At 42.0% G+C, this 19,502-nt stretch overlaps 1 protein-coding gene across 1 annotated transcript in view; it reads left to right on the forward strand.

Moving 5' to 3' along the window:
- ClC-b (chloride channel protein 7) overlaps positions 1 to 19,502 on the forward strand; it is a 27,080-nt gene continuing 7,578 nt past the window's right edge. The window contains exons 1-5 of the mRNA XM_065236898.1: positions 1 to 213; positions 283 to 387; positions 1,543 to 2,868; positions 2,927 to 3,310; positions 3,374 to 3,532. Coding sequence (XP_065092970.1) covers positions 130 to 213; positions 283 to 387; positions 1,543 to 2,868; positions 2,927 to 3,310; positions 3,374 to 3,532 — 2,058 coding nt within the window. The 5' untranslated portion in view covers positions 1 to 129. The remainder of the gene's footprint in view (positions 214 to 282; positions 388 to 1,542; positions 2,869 to 2,926; positions 3,311 to 3,373; positions 3,533 to 19,502) is intronic.

Raw genomic sequence — 19,502 nt, forward strand, 5'->3', positions numbered from 1 at the left:
GTTTAGACTGGAGGAAATACTCGCGATTCGTTGCTAAATTTCCTCGCTGGCGCGTGGAAATTTGTGCCCGTGTCCAGTTTTGCGAAGTTGTTTCAAAAATTTCAGATAAGTTGGGAGGTTTAACTCAAGATGACGCAGAAAATGCGACCGCTGGTGGAGTCTTCCGATGAAGGTGATAATAGCGATAACGAGCTACACCGTCCCTCCGCAAACGTAAGACACAATTCAATGGCAGTAAGATTAGTCATCAAACTAAAAGGGTTTTTTTTTATTTTCCAACAGGGCGATCTATCCATCAACTTGGCGCCGGACGGCGATGACAGCGCCCTCCAGAATGGTCCAGTTTTCAGCTTGAAACGACGGAAAGGGGGCCAGTCGCAGTATGAGGTGAGTCGTTCAAAAGTGCTGCCTTGGCTGGATTCCAGGAAATATGTGCGCGTTTCTGTCGAAACGTTGCTAGTAGGGAGCACCCAAGAGGGAGCACTATATGTTGATAGTAGAATGTAAGAGGTATTGCATCATCATTAGTGATGTTTGCATTCTTCGTTGGCTAGCAGAGTCGCTGTAAAAGGGACGTGAACTAAGTAGCGCGAATCCGACAGTATCAAGTTGTGTGCTTGCTTATCTTATAGGTATGGAGCAGTGGGTGAAGCGGGGTAGAGTAATCGTCGAAGGGAAGTAGTATTGAATTTCAAGCCCTTGTTGCAAACATCTGAGTCGTAATTCAATCACGTTGTTGTATGCTCCCTCAATTCGATAGAGTATGAATCAAACAGCTGTGTGACTTGTATATCCAGACATTATGTTAAATTGTTATCAAAGGGATTCATTTTCTGAAGTGAATTCTTTTCAATGATCGCTATTCCGCTGTTCTTCGCATGTCCGTCCCATGGCGAAATCAGCAAGCCGAGAAAATGGCGTTTTAAGCTTGCTTCGTACCATTGCTTCTTATGTGATGGGACAACCAATTTGACTGTCTTTCCAAACTTTTTCAGAATAAAGTTTTTGAGTTCATCCAATATTATGAAAATATGAGTAATTAGCTACCATTTGCATTGAAAAACTCAGTTTTGACAAAAACGACTATGGAACTGACAAACGAAGAGCGGCAGTATTGCTATATCGTCTAAGAAATCCTCTTCTTTTACCTAACTTAATCTGGTACCCAGATATCCGAATGTGGAAAGGAAGTACAATACACAATACCCAATAGCAATACTTTAAATTGATTTAATTGAAATTTATGCGAAATCAGTGAGGTTTGTCTTTAAAAGATAGTATACAATATATACATATAGTATACGGTTTGAATTACTTACTTATTATCATGGTATTCCGTTATGACACATCATGATAAAAAAAAACATCCCCTGCTCCGCTACAAAGGGCCCCTTTGCAATTGACGCTATCTCTCGTGCGCGCATTAATGCATTACTAGTGCAACGCAGTGGTTATGTCGCCTAGGAGCTTAGAGCTGGAAGAAGTCGCTTCGTCAATTTCAAACCATGACCCAATTCAAACTAATATATTCTTCGATTGCAGAGCCTGGACTACGACGTCTGTGAGAATGTACTATGGACCCAGGAGAACCGTAAGATCGAACAACGCACCACCGTGCGGAAGGACTTTGCCCGGTGGATCATCTCGATGCAGATCGGTATCGGGACCGCGCTGGTGGCCTGCGGGATCAATATCGTGATCGATCAGTTATCCTTTCTGAAGTATTCGTTCCTGAAGCGACAGGTCGATCAGAACGTGCAGAACGGTGATCTCAGCATTCCATACCTGTACTGGGTGCTGACCAATGTGGTTCCGGTGATGATCGGGGCCACGTTGGTGGCCTATGTAGAACCGGTGGCGGCCGGTAGTGGAATTCCGCAGGTCAAATGCTACTTAAACGGCGTTAAGATTCCGCGGATTGTGAGGATCAAAACGTTGGCTGTGAAGGCGGTCGGTGTGGTTGCTTCCGTAGTTGGTGGACTGGCGGGTGGTAAGGAAGGGCCGATGATTCACAGCGGTGCAGTGATTGCGGCTGGACTTTCCCAAGGAAAAAGTACAACGTTCCGAAGGGATTTGAAGGTGTTTGAATATTTTCGCGATGATCACGAGAAGCGAGATTTTGTAGTCGGAGGAGCGGCAGCGGGTGTGGCAGCGGCCTTCGGTGCGCCAATCGGAGGTATTCTCTTTTCTCTGGAGGAGGCGGCTAGTTTCTGGAATCAAGCCTTGATTTGGAGGACGTTTTTCGCTTCCATCATTAGCTCATTCACGTTGAACATCGTGCTCTCTGCATACCATGGGCTGAGTAGCTTCCGGTACCGAGGTTTGTTCAATCTGGGCGAATTTGAACCGTTGCCTTTCGAATACTACGAACTTCCGATCTTCATCCTGATGGGTGTGTTTGGTGGAATGTCCGGAGCGTTTTGGAACAGTATCAACAACCGGATGAACATCTTTCGTGCCCGCTTCATCAAGTACCGATGGGCCAGGGTGGTGGAGGCTGCTTTCGTGGCGGCCCTAGGAGCTACCTTTGCTTGTGCAATGGCCTATTCGATCAACGATTGCCGACCGCTTGGAAACGATCCGACGGAGACTCCGGTACAGCTGTTCTGCGAAGATAACGAATACAATGCGGCTGCCGCGCTGTGGTTCCAAACTCCGGAGGCAACCGTCAAGGCACTGTTCCACGATCCTCCCGGATCGCACAAGATACTGACGCTGGCTGTGTTTGTCCTGATCTACTATCCGTTGTCCTTCGTGACCTATGGCTTGAGTGTTTCGCTGGGAATTTTCATCCCGACGCTGCTCGTCGGAGCGGCCTGGGGACGGTTGACCGCTTCCTTTATGGTGCTGGCATTCCCGGGCTCAAGTGTAAGTCAAATTCATTCATTTCAAGTGACCGAATTGCAAGAGTTTTCATTGTTTACAGATCTTTGTCAATCCGGGTAAGTATGCTCTGATCGGAGCGGCTGCCCAGTTGGGCGGTGTCGTTCGAATGACACTAAGTTTGAGTGTAATCCTGCTGGAAACTACGGGAAACATCGCATTCGTTCTGCCGATAATTCTCACGCTGATGGCGGCCAAGTGGAGCGGAGATTACTTCAACGAGGGCGTTTACGATAACCAAATCAAATCGTCCAAGGTTCCGATGTTGCCGTGGCACGTGGACCCCGCCCTGCAGCAGAACATTGCCAACGATATTATGAACCAGCCGGTGGTTTGCGTGCGGCGGATGGAGAAGGTGAACTACATCATCGACATCCTGAAGAATACCACCCACAATGGATTCCCGGTTATTGAGGACGATGAAAATGTAACAAATGGGAATGAGGTCAACACTTGGAATTTTAGTACTGACGATTTTTTTTTCATCTAGGGAAATCGTGAAAACGGCAAACTGATCGGTTTGATCTTACGATCGCAGCTGGTGGTAATTCTAATGAAAAGCTTGTACATTGAAACCAATCGGTATTGGAAGGATCTCGTATCGATCCAACTGTTCAGAAAGGAATATCCGCGTTATCCCACCATTGAGGTAAGATTCTTTCTTTTTCAGATTTTTACAGAAATATTGACAGTCACCGTCAAAGTAAACGGCTTGACCGGAACAAATCATGAGTTCGCATGTAGGCTCTGCCCGCGAACGGAACTTTTCCCGTAATTCCCTTGAAACTAGTCAAAGAAACGCATAGGATTTTCAGAAGACACACACACTGATCACAAACCAAATTTTCTTCAAGATATTGAAATGTCCAAGATTCAGTATCTATCCAAACCTCTTCAGGATTTTCTTGGAACACTCTTCGAAGTTCTCTTAGAACTTTTTTTTCGGAATTCCCTTGAAACTCTTCTAAGAATTGCCTATGAATTTCTTTTGAATTATCCTTAAAATTCCCTGTTGGTTCTCAACCAAGTTTGCTAGTGTATTCTCGAATGAGAACCTCTCTGACGAGCACGTTTCTCTAGCAGCCAGTAATGTTTCAATGTCTGGTCAATCTTTGGCAGCTATCAACATCGACCTCGCTATGATAACTAGGGCGGCTTCGCAACTGAAGTCTTCATCTAAGCCTGGACCTGACGGAGTTTCTTCCGTCTTTCTCAAGCAACACATCGATAGCCTGGTGGCTCCTCTCTGCCTTCTGTTCGAAATGTCCCTCTCCAGTGGGGTGTTTCCTTCTTGCTGGAAATCAGCTGAGATGTTTCCAGTGAATAAGAAGGGATGCAAAAGAAACATCGACAACTATCGCGGCATCACATCGTTGTGTGCCATATCTAAACTTTTCGAGTTGGTCGTTATGGAACCATTAGTCTCTCACTTCAAGCAGCACTTGAACGGAGGTCAGCATGGTTTCATGGCAGGGCGGTCGACTACTTCCAACCTTCTGTGTCTCACCTCGTACATTACGGAGAGTACACTCTGAAAAATTGTCACGTCCAATTTACGTGAAAACATAGGCGGTTTTCGTCCACCTTATTTTTCACGTAACTTTTACCGGAATTGCACGTAGTCGATCAAAACTCAGCTTCTATTATCTACGTAATTATGCAGGTAAATAAGACCTGATTTCCACTTACTGCTTACGTGAAATCGGGGTGGTAACTTTTACGTGATATTCCGCTTCGTTTGAAATGTTTTTCACATAATTTTTACGTGAATTTTGAATGAGAATAATGGAACTTATATGTTTTATGTTTGCTGGGGGGGGGGGGTTTTTCCTTAGGTTGACCGTCAGATAAAATACAACTGGTTTCTGCGATGTCCAAAACTATAATCAGACCCAGTCTCAGTTTTATTTCTTATTCTCGACTCTCGAGTATCGATCATCGTATCTTTTCCCTACTATGTTGTCGCTCTGTTTCTTGACAGCGATCGGGGCACGTTCGTTAGTGCGTTACACTCTAAAAGCATTCTAATCAATAAAGAGTTGTACATAACAACTCCTCCATCCTTAAGCAAGTAATATAACTTATTAAACATCGATTGATTTATATAATCCAAAAATTCCTAACTTTAAGTACAAATTTCGACAGTTTTTTGCAAACTTATTTTCAATAATTTCAGTGACTAATAATACATTCGATAAGAAAAACTGGCTTCCATTTTCTTCACGTATACACAAAATCGCTATCCTTTTTCTGAACCCGCATGCGTTTCGATCTCCTTAGTTGGGGATTCGACACCATCGCCGACTCTTGATGTTTCCTTTTCACACTTCTTGGTTGATTCGATAGCGGATTCGAGTGGTCCGCTTGGGGGTATGATTGGCTTGCTTGATCTGACGAATTCGCTTGACTCGCTTGGGGTATAATCCCCTCCTCTTCGATCTCCCTGACGTCATGTGGTCTCTCAACATTTCTGCTCGTGTTTGGGACGGGATGTCGTAGCAGGATGCTGGGTCTTGACAACTCGTCAACCTTCTTACATGCTTTCAACTGGCTGCGATGGGCCAGGATTACAGCGTTTCCAATTTGAACCTGGAAGGTGTTTAGAGAATACTTTTTAATAAACAATACTTTGATCCAGCGAAGATGGTTATGTGGGTTATTATTTTTATACCACAGGCTATCTCCTTCAGTCAGAGTATCCAGCGGATCAAAAGATCGTTTTGGGACGCTTCCCACGCTATTTGGCTCTGTATGCTCCTCATTAGATTGGGTTACCAACTGTTTTTTATAATGTTTAGTAGGATTCATCAGATCAATCAGTGTTTTTGGCCTATATGTAAAAATCTTTTCCGTTGGAAATTTTTCATCTCCAGTCACACAAGTATTTCTATAATTTATCAGGAATAGGTTAATCTGGTCCTCCAAATTCATATATGCCACTTCTGGGTCAATCAAAAACTTCTTCAGAACATCTTTTACCGTCCGCACAAGCCTCTCTGCTTGGCCATTACTGGAGGGGTTATAAGGCGGACTTTTAAAAACTTTTATTCCCTGTTTTTCTAAGAAACTTGCAAAGGTATATGAATTAAAAGGAGGACCTCCGTCTGAAACTACCACATCTGGTAGTCCGAATCGAGCAAAAAATGCAACCAACTGTTTTAAAACCTGACCAGCATCCGTTCCTTTTTTCATCCAGATCACTTCTATCCATTTTGAGTAACTGTCAACAATTAATAGAAAGGTATGATGAGAAAAATGGAAAAAGTTCATGTGGATTCTACTGAACGGTCTTGTGGTAGGAATCCATTTTGACTCAATGTTTGGTTTCTTTACTACCGCCATGCTACTGCAAACATCACATCCAGCAACAAATTTCTCTATGGCAGAGTTTATCCCAAACCAATAAACTGATCGCCTTGCCAACTGTTTCATTTTGACCATTCCCGAGTGATTAGCATGCATCAACTTCAAAATGTGCCCTTGTAACTGATGTGGTACTACCACCCTGTCCTGGTACAAAAGGCATCCGTCAACCATGTCCAAATCGTGTTGATTTGAAAACACATCAACAAAGCTTCTTTCCACCTTGACAGGCCAGCCATTCTTTAAATATCCTATGATTTCTTGAAGAAACTTGTCACTCTTAGTAGTTTCGGCAATCACCGCACAGTCAATAGGCAACTCTTTCCCAAAATTAATACTGCGAACTAAATCATGATCATATTCATTTGGGATTACCTCATTCAACGGAAATCTAGAACAAAAATCCGCGTTGCCCATTTTGGAAGACGGTCTGTATTGAATATCAAAATCATATATAGATAACTCCAGAACAAATCTTTGTAAACGGGTAACATATATTGAATTCCTACCGGATCTCCCAAAAATTCCTACCAATGGTTTGTGATCGGTGAAAACTTGAAACTTTTGTCCGTACAAAAACTTGTGAAATTTTTTATAGTGCATACTAAGGCCAACGCTTCAAGATGTAAAATTGGATATGATTTTTGGGCGTCATTCAAAGTAAAAGAAGTGAAACTTATTGGCTTTTCAACTCCATCAATGTTATGAGCAATCACTCCACCTAAGCCATAACTGGAAGCGTCACTAACTATCACAATCGGCTTACAAGGGTCGTAAAATTCAAGAAAATCAGTTTCAATCAACGAATTTTTGCTTTTTTCAAAGGCTGTCTGACAGTTTATATCCCACACAAATTTTACATTGTTCCTCAACAGATTGTATAGGTGGTACAACTTTGAGGATAAATGAGGAATAAATTTATTGTAATAATTTATTAACCCCAAAAACGATTTAAGTTCCGCCACATTAGTAGGACTTTTCGCATTCTTAATTGTATCTATTTTATACTGACAAGGCAAAAGACCCCTATTGCTTATGACGTGACCCAGATAAACCAGTTCTTCAACAAAAAATTTACACTTTTCCCAGTTTACCTTAATGTTAGCTTTATCCAATCTGTCTAAAACAATAAACAATTTCCTTTTACAATCATCCAAATCGTCTCCAGCAATCAAAACATCGTCCAAATAAACATATACATGTTCAATACCTTCTAAAACTTGGTCCATCACTTGTTGAAAAATGGAAGCACTGGATGAAGCGCCTTGAGGCAATCTGTTATACTTGTACAATCCTTTGATTGTGTTTATTACCATGAATTCCTTTGATCTTTCCGATAAAGCTAACTGTGTGTAGGCACCCTCCAAATCTAATGCGCAAAATATTTTAGACCCCGCCAAACCGGCGAATAAATCCTGGGCCACAGGTAACGGATACGTATTAGGTATTAAACATTTATTGATAGAAACTTTACAGTCTATGACTAAACGTATTTCATCATTTTTTTTTATCACAACAATTACTGGCGATGCCCACTCACTCGTTTTGACTGGAGTAATGACATTTTCATTCTCCAATTTCGTTAAATAATCAATTACTCTGTCTTTTAACCGATAAGGAACACTATATGCTTTTTTAAAAATCGGCACGTCATTTTTTAAAACTAAATCGGCTTCATAACCCAATATGGGAGATGAAAAATCTTTGGTGAATACTTTTGCAAAACGTTCTTTAACTTCATTCACATAACCAATGCTTCGTTCATCAATTAAATTGTTTACCATAAGAGTATTGGTAAAATAGTGCCTCCAATTTGGATGAAATATATCAAGCCAGTCGCGACCTAGCAAGGGAGTAAACTGATTGTCGCAGTTTAACACTAGTAATTTGCATTTACTCTCAACTCCCTTGTATTTGACCAATACAACAGCTTCTCCCTCTATTTTAAGTTTTGCTCCATTAACTACAATTAATTGTTTGGAACAGTTTTTTAATTCGTTTTCAAATCTAGAAAAGTATTGATCCTTATTAATGACTGACACCGATGAACCGCAGTCAATTTCCATTTTTACAGTTGTATTCTCTATAGTCACATCTACCAAACAGGGATTGCTTATCTTGTTAACGGACGTTACGAGCTTACATTCATAATTACCTTCATCATCACTATCGCTGTCCGAATCCTTAGTATTCATTCTATCCAGGAGCTCACTGAGGTGTCTATCCACGGTAGGTTCGGGTTGTGTTGTTTCCAAAAGGTTCACTGCTCCCCTCGCTAGATGTTTCAGTTTGAAGCACTTTCGTTTTATGTGACCTTTGATACCACAAAAGTCACAAGTCAAGTCTGCATATCTCGAAGGTTGCCTTCCATCGTCTCTACGCCAGTCTCTCGTACGCACATTATCCGGTTGATCTCTATTGCGGAATTTGTAATCAAATTGTCCCCGATGCCTATAACCCAGTCGATTTTTGACTGGTCCGCGATTTGAATGTTCTCCCTCTTCAAAACCATCATATCTACGATTACGATTAGCCGCATCGTATACTTTTACCAATTTATCAAAACTTTTCCCAGTGTTATTTGGACTACGATCCTTAAGTGATGCGATTAATCCATAATTATTATTAGAGCCCAGGTTTCTAGCATTTTCCCCTGCCATTTCCCATGTAGCAATTAGTTTTTCAGCGCTCTGCAAAGTTAAACTTTCTTCATTTAGCAATCGTTGCCTTAAAGCTGTGTCTCTCAACCCAGCCAAAATACGGTCCCTAATTGCCACTTGTTTAAATTCTCCAAAAGAACAAAATTCTGCTTGTAATTTTAACGAAAGCACGAAGTCCTCAGCCGTTTCGTCTGGCTGTTGTATTCTGCAGTTGAACTTCATGCGTTGAACCAAATCTGATTCGGTCTTGTCTAAACGAGCCTTCAACTTAGCTACCATATCCGGGTATTTAACAGCGGTCAAGCTTTCTCGGGGATATAGTAGCCGCAGTTCAGAGAAAATTACAGGCCCACTTAAAGCAATTAAGTAAGGTTTTTTGTTGTCCTCAGACACATCATTGATCACAAAAGAATATTCTAATCGTTCCACCCAATCGGCGAATGAACCACCTTTCCGGTATGGCTCAATAGTAACCGCCATACTTGGGCCGGCCATTGGTACAGAATAGGTTTGAAAAGAATTACAAGCAATATGATGTGTATGAACTAGCGTTCCAATTGATATTTGACACAAATCCCAATCAATTATCCAAAATAACACAGGAAACAAAATCGAAAGTATCTCGATTAGGTTAGAATAAAAAGAATCAAAACTTTTGACTCACCAGTCTCCGCTTCACGCTACCTCCAAAAAGTAATCAGCAGTAAAGGTTTACCGCCGTCGCTGGTTTTTGGGAGCTGCGCCTTCCGTGCACCACACCGAATGTTTGATTATCGATCAATGTGCAATTCCTGTTTCCGGCGTGTCACTTTTTCGGCGTCTTGTAGAAAAGCGTTCTTAATCCCGAGTCTGACTCGCTTCCGGGTTTTTTTTTCCAACGAACCACGCCGACCGGGTACCAGTACAGAGAGAGGCTTGATATTGCAAGCAAACGTACGATGAAAATTAACACCTTGGTTTTACTCCACCTCGCTTGAACGGAAAGATTACCTTCACTGTTAATTATCCTGTTCGAGTAGTCCGGAATCCGTGTCCTAATCCGTTGCAAAAATCCTAGTTCAAATCCGTGTAGCCGAGATTTCCGCGAAATCCTTTTAATCCTGCGTCGTCACTTTTATGTTTGCTGGGGGGGGGGGTTTTCCTTAGGTTGACCGTCAGATAAAATACAACTGGTTTCTGCGATGTCCAAAACTATAATCATTCTCGACTCTCGAGTATCGATCATCGTATCTTTTCCCTACTATGTTGTCGCTCTGTTTCTTGACAGCGATCGGGGCACGTTCGTTAGTGCGTTACACTCTAAAAGCATTCTAATCAATAAAGAGTTGTACATAACAATATGTAGAAGCAGTCAATATTATGCAATTTCATCGGGCAGATATAAATTCCACGTGTTTAGATTGATACTTATATTTACTCATAAAATTGCAAATTATTGACTATTTGGTAGGTAGAAATGTTTATGAGATTTTTTATTTCCGTCGAAATATTAATAACTGTTTTCAGACTCAAAATGCTGATGCCACCGTCTGAAATTATAAAACTAGAAAAAGGCTACATATAATCATAAATAAATTAATGTAAATCAATCAAATTACCGTCCAATATTTGTAGCAAGCTGCTGGGAAATTTTGAATTTTTGAGGTGTTCTTCCACCACGCTTGGTGACGCCATATTGACTTTTTTTTTGCGTACCTGGAAATCACGTAAATCTCTTTTCGCGGAAATATCGAAGTCCCAAACACACAAACACAAATACACTAAATCTGTTTACATGAATAACCGGTCGATTTCACCAACATTTTTAGTGGACATGACGTGTAATGCAGGTCAAAGTCTGAGTACTGCGAACTAACTCAAAATGCTTGTCATCTGGAGCCGAGTCAAACTGTCAAAGTTCCTAACGTCACGTAACATTTGAGATTTTCTAAATACAGATCAGTTACGTGATATTTCACGTAAACCGGACGTGAGGATTTTTTAGAGTGTATGACACACCATATGCAACCAGATGTCATCTACACTGACCTATCAGCCGCCTTCCACAAGTTGAACCCCTGCCTGATGATGATCATAACTCCAATGCCTTCAACTCACCTCAAACATCTGCCAGTCGGCAACATGGAGCCACCACAGTCAACTGCACTCCGGGACGCATTCTTGCCTTCCGCCCTGAGGAAGCCCCTATTCCACTCATCGCAGTCCCACGAGCCCCTCCTGCCAGCAACCAGCAGTCGTCCCGGCCCTGCGTTTGAGATGGGAGAAGGGGTCTTCCACATTCCTGTTATTGGCAAATATATTATCGCCTGAAAGTATCTTGGTTTCCAGCGGCCCTACTCGAACATCCTTCCTCCGTCAAGTGACATCTACCAGCTCCCAAATGCAACTACACGCTGAACCTTCCATTGTTCCCGAACAGCGGAGGTCGGACATAACGATTTACTATCAGAACGTTGGCGGTATGAACGGCCTCGTGGAAGATTATCATCTGGCCGTCATGGATCACTGCTACGACATTTTAGTTTTGACCGAAACATGGCTCAATTATCGAACCATTTCAAACTATGTCTTTGGTGCTGGCTACGAAATATTTCGCTGCGATCGAAACACGAATAATAGTAGGAAAACTACTGGGGGAGGCGTCCTTATCGCAGTTAATTCCAAGCTGAAAGCAGAAGTTATCGAGGACGATTCCTGGAACAGGGTTGAACAAATGTGGGTGGCTATTCAACTTGGTGATCGTCAATTGCTTCTCTGTACAGTGTACATCCCTCCAGATCGAACCCGTGACTTGGAGCTTACTGACGCACATTGTCGATCAGTCTTGGCCGCTTCAGACAAAGCAGGCCCTTCCGACGAAGTTATTGTTCTTGGCGATTTTAACCTACCGGACATTGCATGGATTCCAACCCATAGTGGTTTCTTTTGTCCTGATCACGAGCGTTCATCTTTCCACGTAGGAACCATCCAGCTCCTGGACAGTTATAGCATAGAGGTAACTCTAAGACCACTGGGTCCCGAAGAAAATCATTATTATTTTTGGCTCACTCAGTACCAGAACAACGGTCCCAAGCAGTCCCAAGCTATTTCACTCACCCCTGCATGTTCTGCATGAATCCACACACCCCTGATGTTATCTGTCAAACTTTCATAGCGAATCAAAACAAACATAGTGTAGTAATAGAATTTCAACTAGAATAGGGTACGTTAATCGTTTGCTTGGAACCAATAGGCTACTAAAGTGGTGAGCCAATTTAAAATCGTTAGTTTCGTATTGATTGTTGGTTATAGTACCGCAGTTCTGTCACAAATCAATGGCCTGTTGAATGAAAACAACCGCACCCTGGATCTCTGCTTTGTGAGTGCTCGTGATACAGCTCCTTTCCTCTCCACGGCACCCGAACCTTTGGTCAAGGTAGTGCATCATCACCCTAGTTATCGTGATCGAAAATAATATTGTCCATGATTTCACCAGCACTCCAAACGCTGACCATCGCAGTATCTTCCATGTGCTAGATTGGGAGCATATTCTAGATCCTGTAGACGTCAACATTGCTGCACAAACCTTTTCTCACGTCTTGGCATATGTCATTGACAGACACGTTTCCAAAAAGATCATCCATATCGACTCTCGCGTCCCGTGGATGACGAAAGATCTTCGCTCGTTGAAAAGAACTAAGAAGGCTGCTCTCAGAAGATTTACTAAACTCCGCACACTGCCGCTGAAATGCTACTATGTCAGACTCAACCACGAGTATAAGCGGTTAAGTCGTCTCTGTTTTCAACGCTATCAAAGGAGGATTCAACGGCGGCTAAAATCACACCCGAAATCCTTCTGGAACGAGCAACTCTCCGCTAATATCATTACTTCTGCGGCCAGTAATGTTCCTTTGATCAACCAAACGCTCAGCATGGTCGAAGCCACTACAGATACGATTTCTAGAGCAGCATCTAAACTTAAGACTTCAAGGAAGGCTGGACCCGATGGTGTTCCGTCGATTATTCTTAAAAAGAACATCACTTGTCTTTTAGATCCACTGCGCCGCATATTCCAGCTCTCTCTTTCCAGCGGCATCTTTCCGTCTTGCTGGAAGACTGCGGATATGTTTCCTGTCCATAAAAAGGGAAGCAAACGCGACGTAAACAACTACCGGGGAATCACGTCGCTGAGTGCTGTATCAAAACTTTTTGAATTGGTTGTCATAGAGTCCCTAAATGCGTATTGCAAGCAATATCTAAGTACAGATCAACACGGATTCATAACTGGGCGTTCCACAACTACGAACCTGCTGTGCCTAACGTCTTACATCACAGACAGTTTGATTGCTCGGACCCAAACGGACGTTATCTACACAGATCTTACGGCAACCTTCGATAAGCTGAACCACGAAATTGCGATCGCTAAGCTTGATAGGCTAGGGATCGGTGGAAATCTTTTGAGATGGTTTCGTTCATACCTCACGGAGCGCCAATTGACAGTAACTTTGGGTACTTGTCGCTCAGCAAGCTTCTGCGTAAAGTCCGGTATACCTCAGGGTAGCCATCTGGGACCATTAGTATTTCTCCTCTACTACGACGACGTTCACCATGTTATCACAGAGCCACGATTATCGTTTGCAGACGATCTGAAAGTGTTTCTGCGCATCCGCTCACTTGCCGACTGCCGTTCTCTCCAAAATCAGATTGATATCTTTGCTGACTGGTGTAGTCTAAACCGACTGGTGGTCAACCCAGCTAAGTGTACAGTTATTACTTTCTCACGCAAGAAACAACCGATTATTTTCAACTACAAACTACTAGGCACGACTATCGAACGGGTGCACTGCGTGAAAGACTTAGGCGTTTTTCTAGACTCAAAGCTGACATACTCACACCATATATCGCATGTCGTCGACAAAGCGTCCAGAACGCTTGGCTTTGTCTTCAAGATTACTAAGAACTTCACGGACATTTACTGCTTGAAATCGCTCTATTGCTCTCTCGTACGATCTACGTTGGAATACTGCTCTGCTGTCTGGAGCCCGAACTACAATAATGGGGCCGAGCGAATTGAATCTGTTCAACGATGTTTTCTTCGCTTCGCGCTCCGTAAGCTGCCTTGGAGGTACCCACTTCGTCTTCCAAGCTACGAGAATCGCTGCCAATTGATCAATATCGAGCCCTTACGTATCCGAAGAGATGTTTTCAGAGCCTTAACCGTCGCCGATACTCTGCAAGGAAGAATCGACTGCGAAGCAATTCTGCAACAAGTGAACATTAATGTTCAACCTCGATCACTGCGCAACAGTCTTATGCTGAGACTTCCACTTCTTCGAACTAATTATAGCATAGGGAGCGCTATTTACGGCTTGCAGCTAGTGTTCAACCGAGTAGCGTCGATGTTCGATTTCCACTTGACACGGAATATGCTTCGCCGAAGATTCTCTGCCTTTTTTGCTGACCGAAGGCGCTTGATGCCCAACAGCTAAGTGTAAAAGTTAAGACTTATAAATTTTTAGTAACTTGACAATGCTTTCCTAGTTATTTTCGTTTGTAACCAAATAAATCCCATCCCCAAACTGTATAGGCTCGGTATATACGGCAGTCTTCTACGATGGTTCGCATCCTATCTATCTGATCGTCCGTTGGAAGTTACAATCGACGACTGCCGATCTCCTTCGTTCCCTGCCACTTCGGGTATTCCGCAAGGTAACCACCTCGGCCCGTTGATATTTCTTGTGTATTTCAACGACGTCAATTTCGTCCTCGACTGTCGTTCGCAGACGACATGAAAATCTATCTCCGAATCCGAGCCATCGCTGACTGCCACCTTTTCCTACAACCAAATCCAACAAAATGTTCAGTAATCACGTTCTCACGGAAGAAACATCCAATCCATTCAGTTATATCCTAGAAGGCGTTGACGTACATCGTGTGAATCACATTAAGGATCTGGGAGTCATTTTGGATTGTCAACTCACATACAGTCAGCATATCTCGTACGTGATCGACAAGGCATCCAGAACGCTCGGCTTCATTTTCAGGATAGCTAAAAGTTTCACGGACATCTACTGTTTAAAGTCGCTTTACTGCTCCCCCGTCCGGTCGGTGTTAGAATACTGCTGCCCTGTATGGAATCCCAATTACCAAAACAGTGTCCAAAGAGTAGAGTCTATTCAACGACGATTCATCTGGTTTGCCCTTCGACGATTGCCTTGGAGGGATCCTCATCGCTTTCCAAGCTACGAAAGTCGGTGTAGAGTCGATGAGATACGACAAGGGCCCTGTCTGTGGCAGACATTCTACAGGGTAGAATCGATTGTCCTTCTATTCTACAACAAATCGACGTTAACGTTCAACCAAGAGCACTCCGTAACAATGCAATGCAGCGGGTACCTTTTCGTCGTACAAACTATAGTTGGTATGGTGCTATCAATGGGCTACAAAGGGTTTTCAATCGTTAATGATTTTCACTTGGCACGCCAGACGCTACGTCAGAGATTCCGTGATATATTTTTAAGAATTAGGAATTAAGTTGTACTTCACGACCTTTGCAGCTCGTTACTACTTGACTATATTGTATTTCCTAGTATTGCTTAATCCGTCATTAGAACTAAACCCAGTCTGTTGATGTAGAACCAAATAAACAAATTGTATTCTAAAATTCCTTGAAACTCTCCTAAAAATGTCTTTCCAGATTTCTGTTTTAGAGCTATCTCAGAGTTCGAAGCTTTCAAATTGCCGCATAGTTTACCTTTAATTTATGCTTAATCAGGGTGTCTACTACCTGGAAAAACCTGGAAAACCGGGAATTTACAGGGAATTTTATTTTTTCTGGAAAAACCTGGAATATTCAGGGAATTTTGGTTCCACTCAGGGAATTTTCCAATTATTTCTTCATTCGTAATTCAAAAGAAGTTTTTCGTTCCGTTTCTCGAAACGTTTCTTAAGGACACTGAACTTGACAAGCATCTGACAGCTAAGACAACGTGTGCGAACGAGACAAGTTCATTCAGAGAGTCTTGTCACGCTCGCTCTTCGCTGATTTGTATGTAGAGGATCAAAATCGTCGTAAAAAGGAAACAACCGAAAAAGAGAGACTGGCAACCGTCAAAAGGAAGCATACGAAGCATGTATTGTATAAGAATAAGCATGCCATACAGCAGCAGGTCTGAGACCCAACATAGATTTTTTTGGAGCTTCAGAGAGGGTCGGAGATCTACTGAGAAATTTTTTGAGCTTCAGGGTAGTTCGTAGATCTTGAGAACAGAACTACAAACAAATTAAAAGTTATTAACAGAAATTCATAAAAACAAAATCACAAGAGCGTAGATCTTCAGATAAATGTTCAAAGAAATTTTCAAAACTTCAAGCAAGCAAACATAATTTCAAATCAATTTGTAAAACTATAAGCGAAATTTTGTAAATTTTCAGGGAAATTTGCATAACTTCAGACAAGTCCAAGAATCTACAGTGAAATATAAAGTATTTCACAGAAGTTTGGAGATCCTCGAAACATTATTCAACATCAGAAAAGTTCATAGATCTTCAGAACAAAGCTACAGAACTTTGAAAAAAATTAAAGGACTTCTGAAAAAATCACAAGAATCTCAGAAATGTTAATGGATCTTCAGTAAAAATTGCAGAACTTCAGAGAAGTTCGGCGATGGATTTAGGAACTTCTGAAGAACACACAGAACTTCCCTCCCCTTGGCTAGTTTTTTAACCTGGACGTTGGTGGGTGGGCCTAATCTTATGCTTCATATTGGAGCGTTGGAGACGGTTGGTTAGGTCCGGCATCGTTGGCTCATGCCGTGACAGAATAGCGTCATGAGCATGCGATGAGGATTACTGAGCTTCCCCTCTCTGATGAACCATTGCATAAGAGAACCAAAGTTCTAGCCTGAAGTGATAGTATCACACTTGTTACTCCTTTATTTGAAAGCCGCGTTATAGTACGCTTACGTATAGGCACTGACGTTGGGTGCGATACTGGCGGGTTTTGCCGCAAATCACTCTAATTTTATTTATTTTTACGCAGATAGATTTATTTGGGTTTGCAAGGGAATTATACAATTGAAACATTTCAGAAAGTGGCCAACAGTGCTCCTTCTACTTGCGTGACAAGCTTTCGTTGTTGTTTTCATTGAGGTATTACTCAGGGAACAATGTTAAACACCATTTTTGTACATGGTATTGCAACTAATCTTATATGTGCTTCATTTTGATTTGGGATAAGTGTTTGAACTATGGCTCGGGATTTCCACTGTGGCGTGCTTCTATTGTGACATAACCATACGTATTTTTGTGGTGCGACATAGTGGAAACGTGTGAGCGTAGTTGAAGCATATACCCTATGTAATTTAAAAATCAGCTAGGAAACTAACTTCAAAGTGAAGCATTTTAGTCAATTGAAGGTGTCACCTGGGACGAACTAATATATATTAAATATAGGTCAAAGTCAAAAACAACTTGAAACACGTTAAATTTTAGATTACATTCACAAGTGCAGGTACTTAATAAAGCATGGTAGGTAGATTAGAGATTTCAATTATTTATTAAATTAGACTAGAGATATCATAATCATCAAACGAACTTAAATAAGAAAATTTAGACAGCCTAGTAGCATTAAGTGGATTAACAGAAGAGTTAGGATGCGGATGTTTCGCTTAGGGAGACAACTAGCCTTTAAAGCAACTGGCAACTAGCCTTTTCATGTATTGTCTGTTTATTTTGATTATTGCTTTAAAATATCAATTTGGTATATATGTGAAAGGATGAATCAGTGGGAGATGGATTTTCGGTTTCTTTACATTTAGTATCACTATGTGTCATTTCCTCAAAACCCCCCAATAACCGGCCTCTTCAATCCCTTCCTTTTCCCATGGCGTTCAAGTGGTCCGCATAGACTATTCAGCCATTACCCATCATTTATCCTCGGCTTTGGATTGACTTGCGCTCCCATTGCCCCACCAAACGCTGCAAAATGAAAATGAAACTTCTGAAGAACACACAGAACTTCAAAGAAAATTGTAGAACTACCGAGACATTTGCAGATTGTCAGGAAAGATTGTTGATCATTAAAGAAATTTTACCGAAGAACAGAAACAAAACTTCAGGGACGTCAGAAGGTTTGAAGACCTTGCAGAATCGAGTTTTTTTTTCATTTTGTTTATTTGGCAGGCTCAAATGTTATAAAAATAACTTAGCGGAGCCGAGTAACATAGAATACCAATCATGGTACTCAAAATACAAAAAAAATATATACAAATATATTTTATCATATGATTTTTCTGGGTGGCGATCGAAGCGGCGACAAAGCTATCTTCTCCCGTGCACGCAACTTCTTTCTTTCCCGAATTTGTTCCTCATTTTCATTGAACCCGAATCGTGATCGCTGCTGCTGTTTCTGAACATCGTTTCCCGTTGCATGCTCTCCGCTACTCTCGTCGGTCGTCGGGGTAGTCACGTCCATTTCGTTATCTTCATTCAACATCTCCAACCCCGTGTCCGTTTCCTGATCGCTAATGACAAACGACGCACCTTCCACCACTATACCAGCATACGTACTGCTGCTGTTTTGTTTTCTTTCACTTTGCTTTCCTTTTCCCTTCAGTTGCTTCTCCGGTTCCTTCCGAGCCTTCCGCTTGGGACAGGAAAGCTTCCGGTGTCCGTCCGCCTTGCACAAAAAACATTTATCTTTGTTGCCATCATAAAAAATATTTCCTTTGCGATTGAAGAAATGTAATGACGTGGGGATTTCCTTCTTCACATCCATATATACACCGCGTATCCCTGTATATACCTCAAAACACAGATCAGTTGGAAATTTCTCCCGGATGATGCGTTTAATTTTCCCATATTTCCCCAGTACTTTATCCAGCTCGTTGTCGGGTACCTCTCGTGGCAAGTCATACACACGCACATATTGAATGAATTCACCAGCATGCGACATGCGTACCTTTGCCGTCGTTCCATTCGCATAATGGAAGATTAAATCCTCCGAATTAAATGTCAGAGCATGGAGCATCGCTTCCTCTGATTTGAACTTCATGAAGACTCCCCTTTCCTCACCAATGCGATAAACAGCTTCCATTTCAGCCGGATCCGCGTCGAGTGCTTTGGCGAAATTTACAATTTCTCCGATGTTTGGTTTGGCATCACAATGGCTGAAGCTAAACTTGATGGTGTTTTTTACTTCACACATCTTGCACCGTAGCAACAAAAGGCACCGAACTGCTAGCAACGAACATAGAGCAACTATATAATAGCGAGTCTTGAAAACAGGCTATCGTGTGGTTCACAACGAAATAAAAAATCGACTGCTGCTGTAGACAGCTGTGGGACAACTGCAGAATTGAGTTGTTAACAGAAATTTTCAGAACCCAAGGAATCATGTATATCTAGTGAGTACTTTTCCCACTAGCTTGTCTAAAGTTGGTATCGACATTCTGGCGAAGTTTTGAAATCCATTTTCATCTTCATATCGCAGCGCTTGATGGACAAGATGAGCAAGATCCCTGCCGGTGTTCCTCCTGAGCAACCATTTCCTACTCCACAAAGTTCACCTTCTCTTTCTCATTTTATTTAAAATAATAAAAGCAAATACGTCTGCCG

This window comes from Ochlerotatus camptorhynchus, unplaced genomic scaffold (genome assembly GCF_037179485.1).
Source record: "Ochlerotatus camptorhynchus isolate MF236.1 unplaced genomic scaffold, CSIRO-AGI_Acam_v1.1 ptg000577l, whole genome shotgun sequence".
In the NCBI taxonomy this organism is placed as follows: Eukaryota; Metazoa; Arthropoda; class Insecta; order Diptera; family Culicidae; genus Ochlerotatus; species Ochlerotatus camptorhynchus.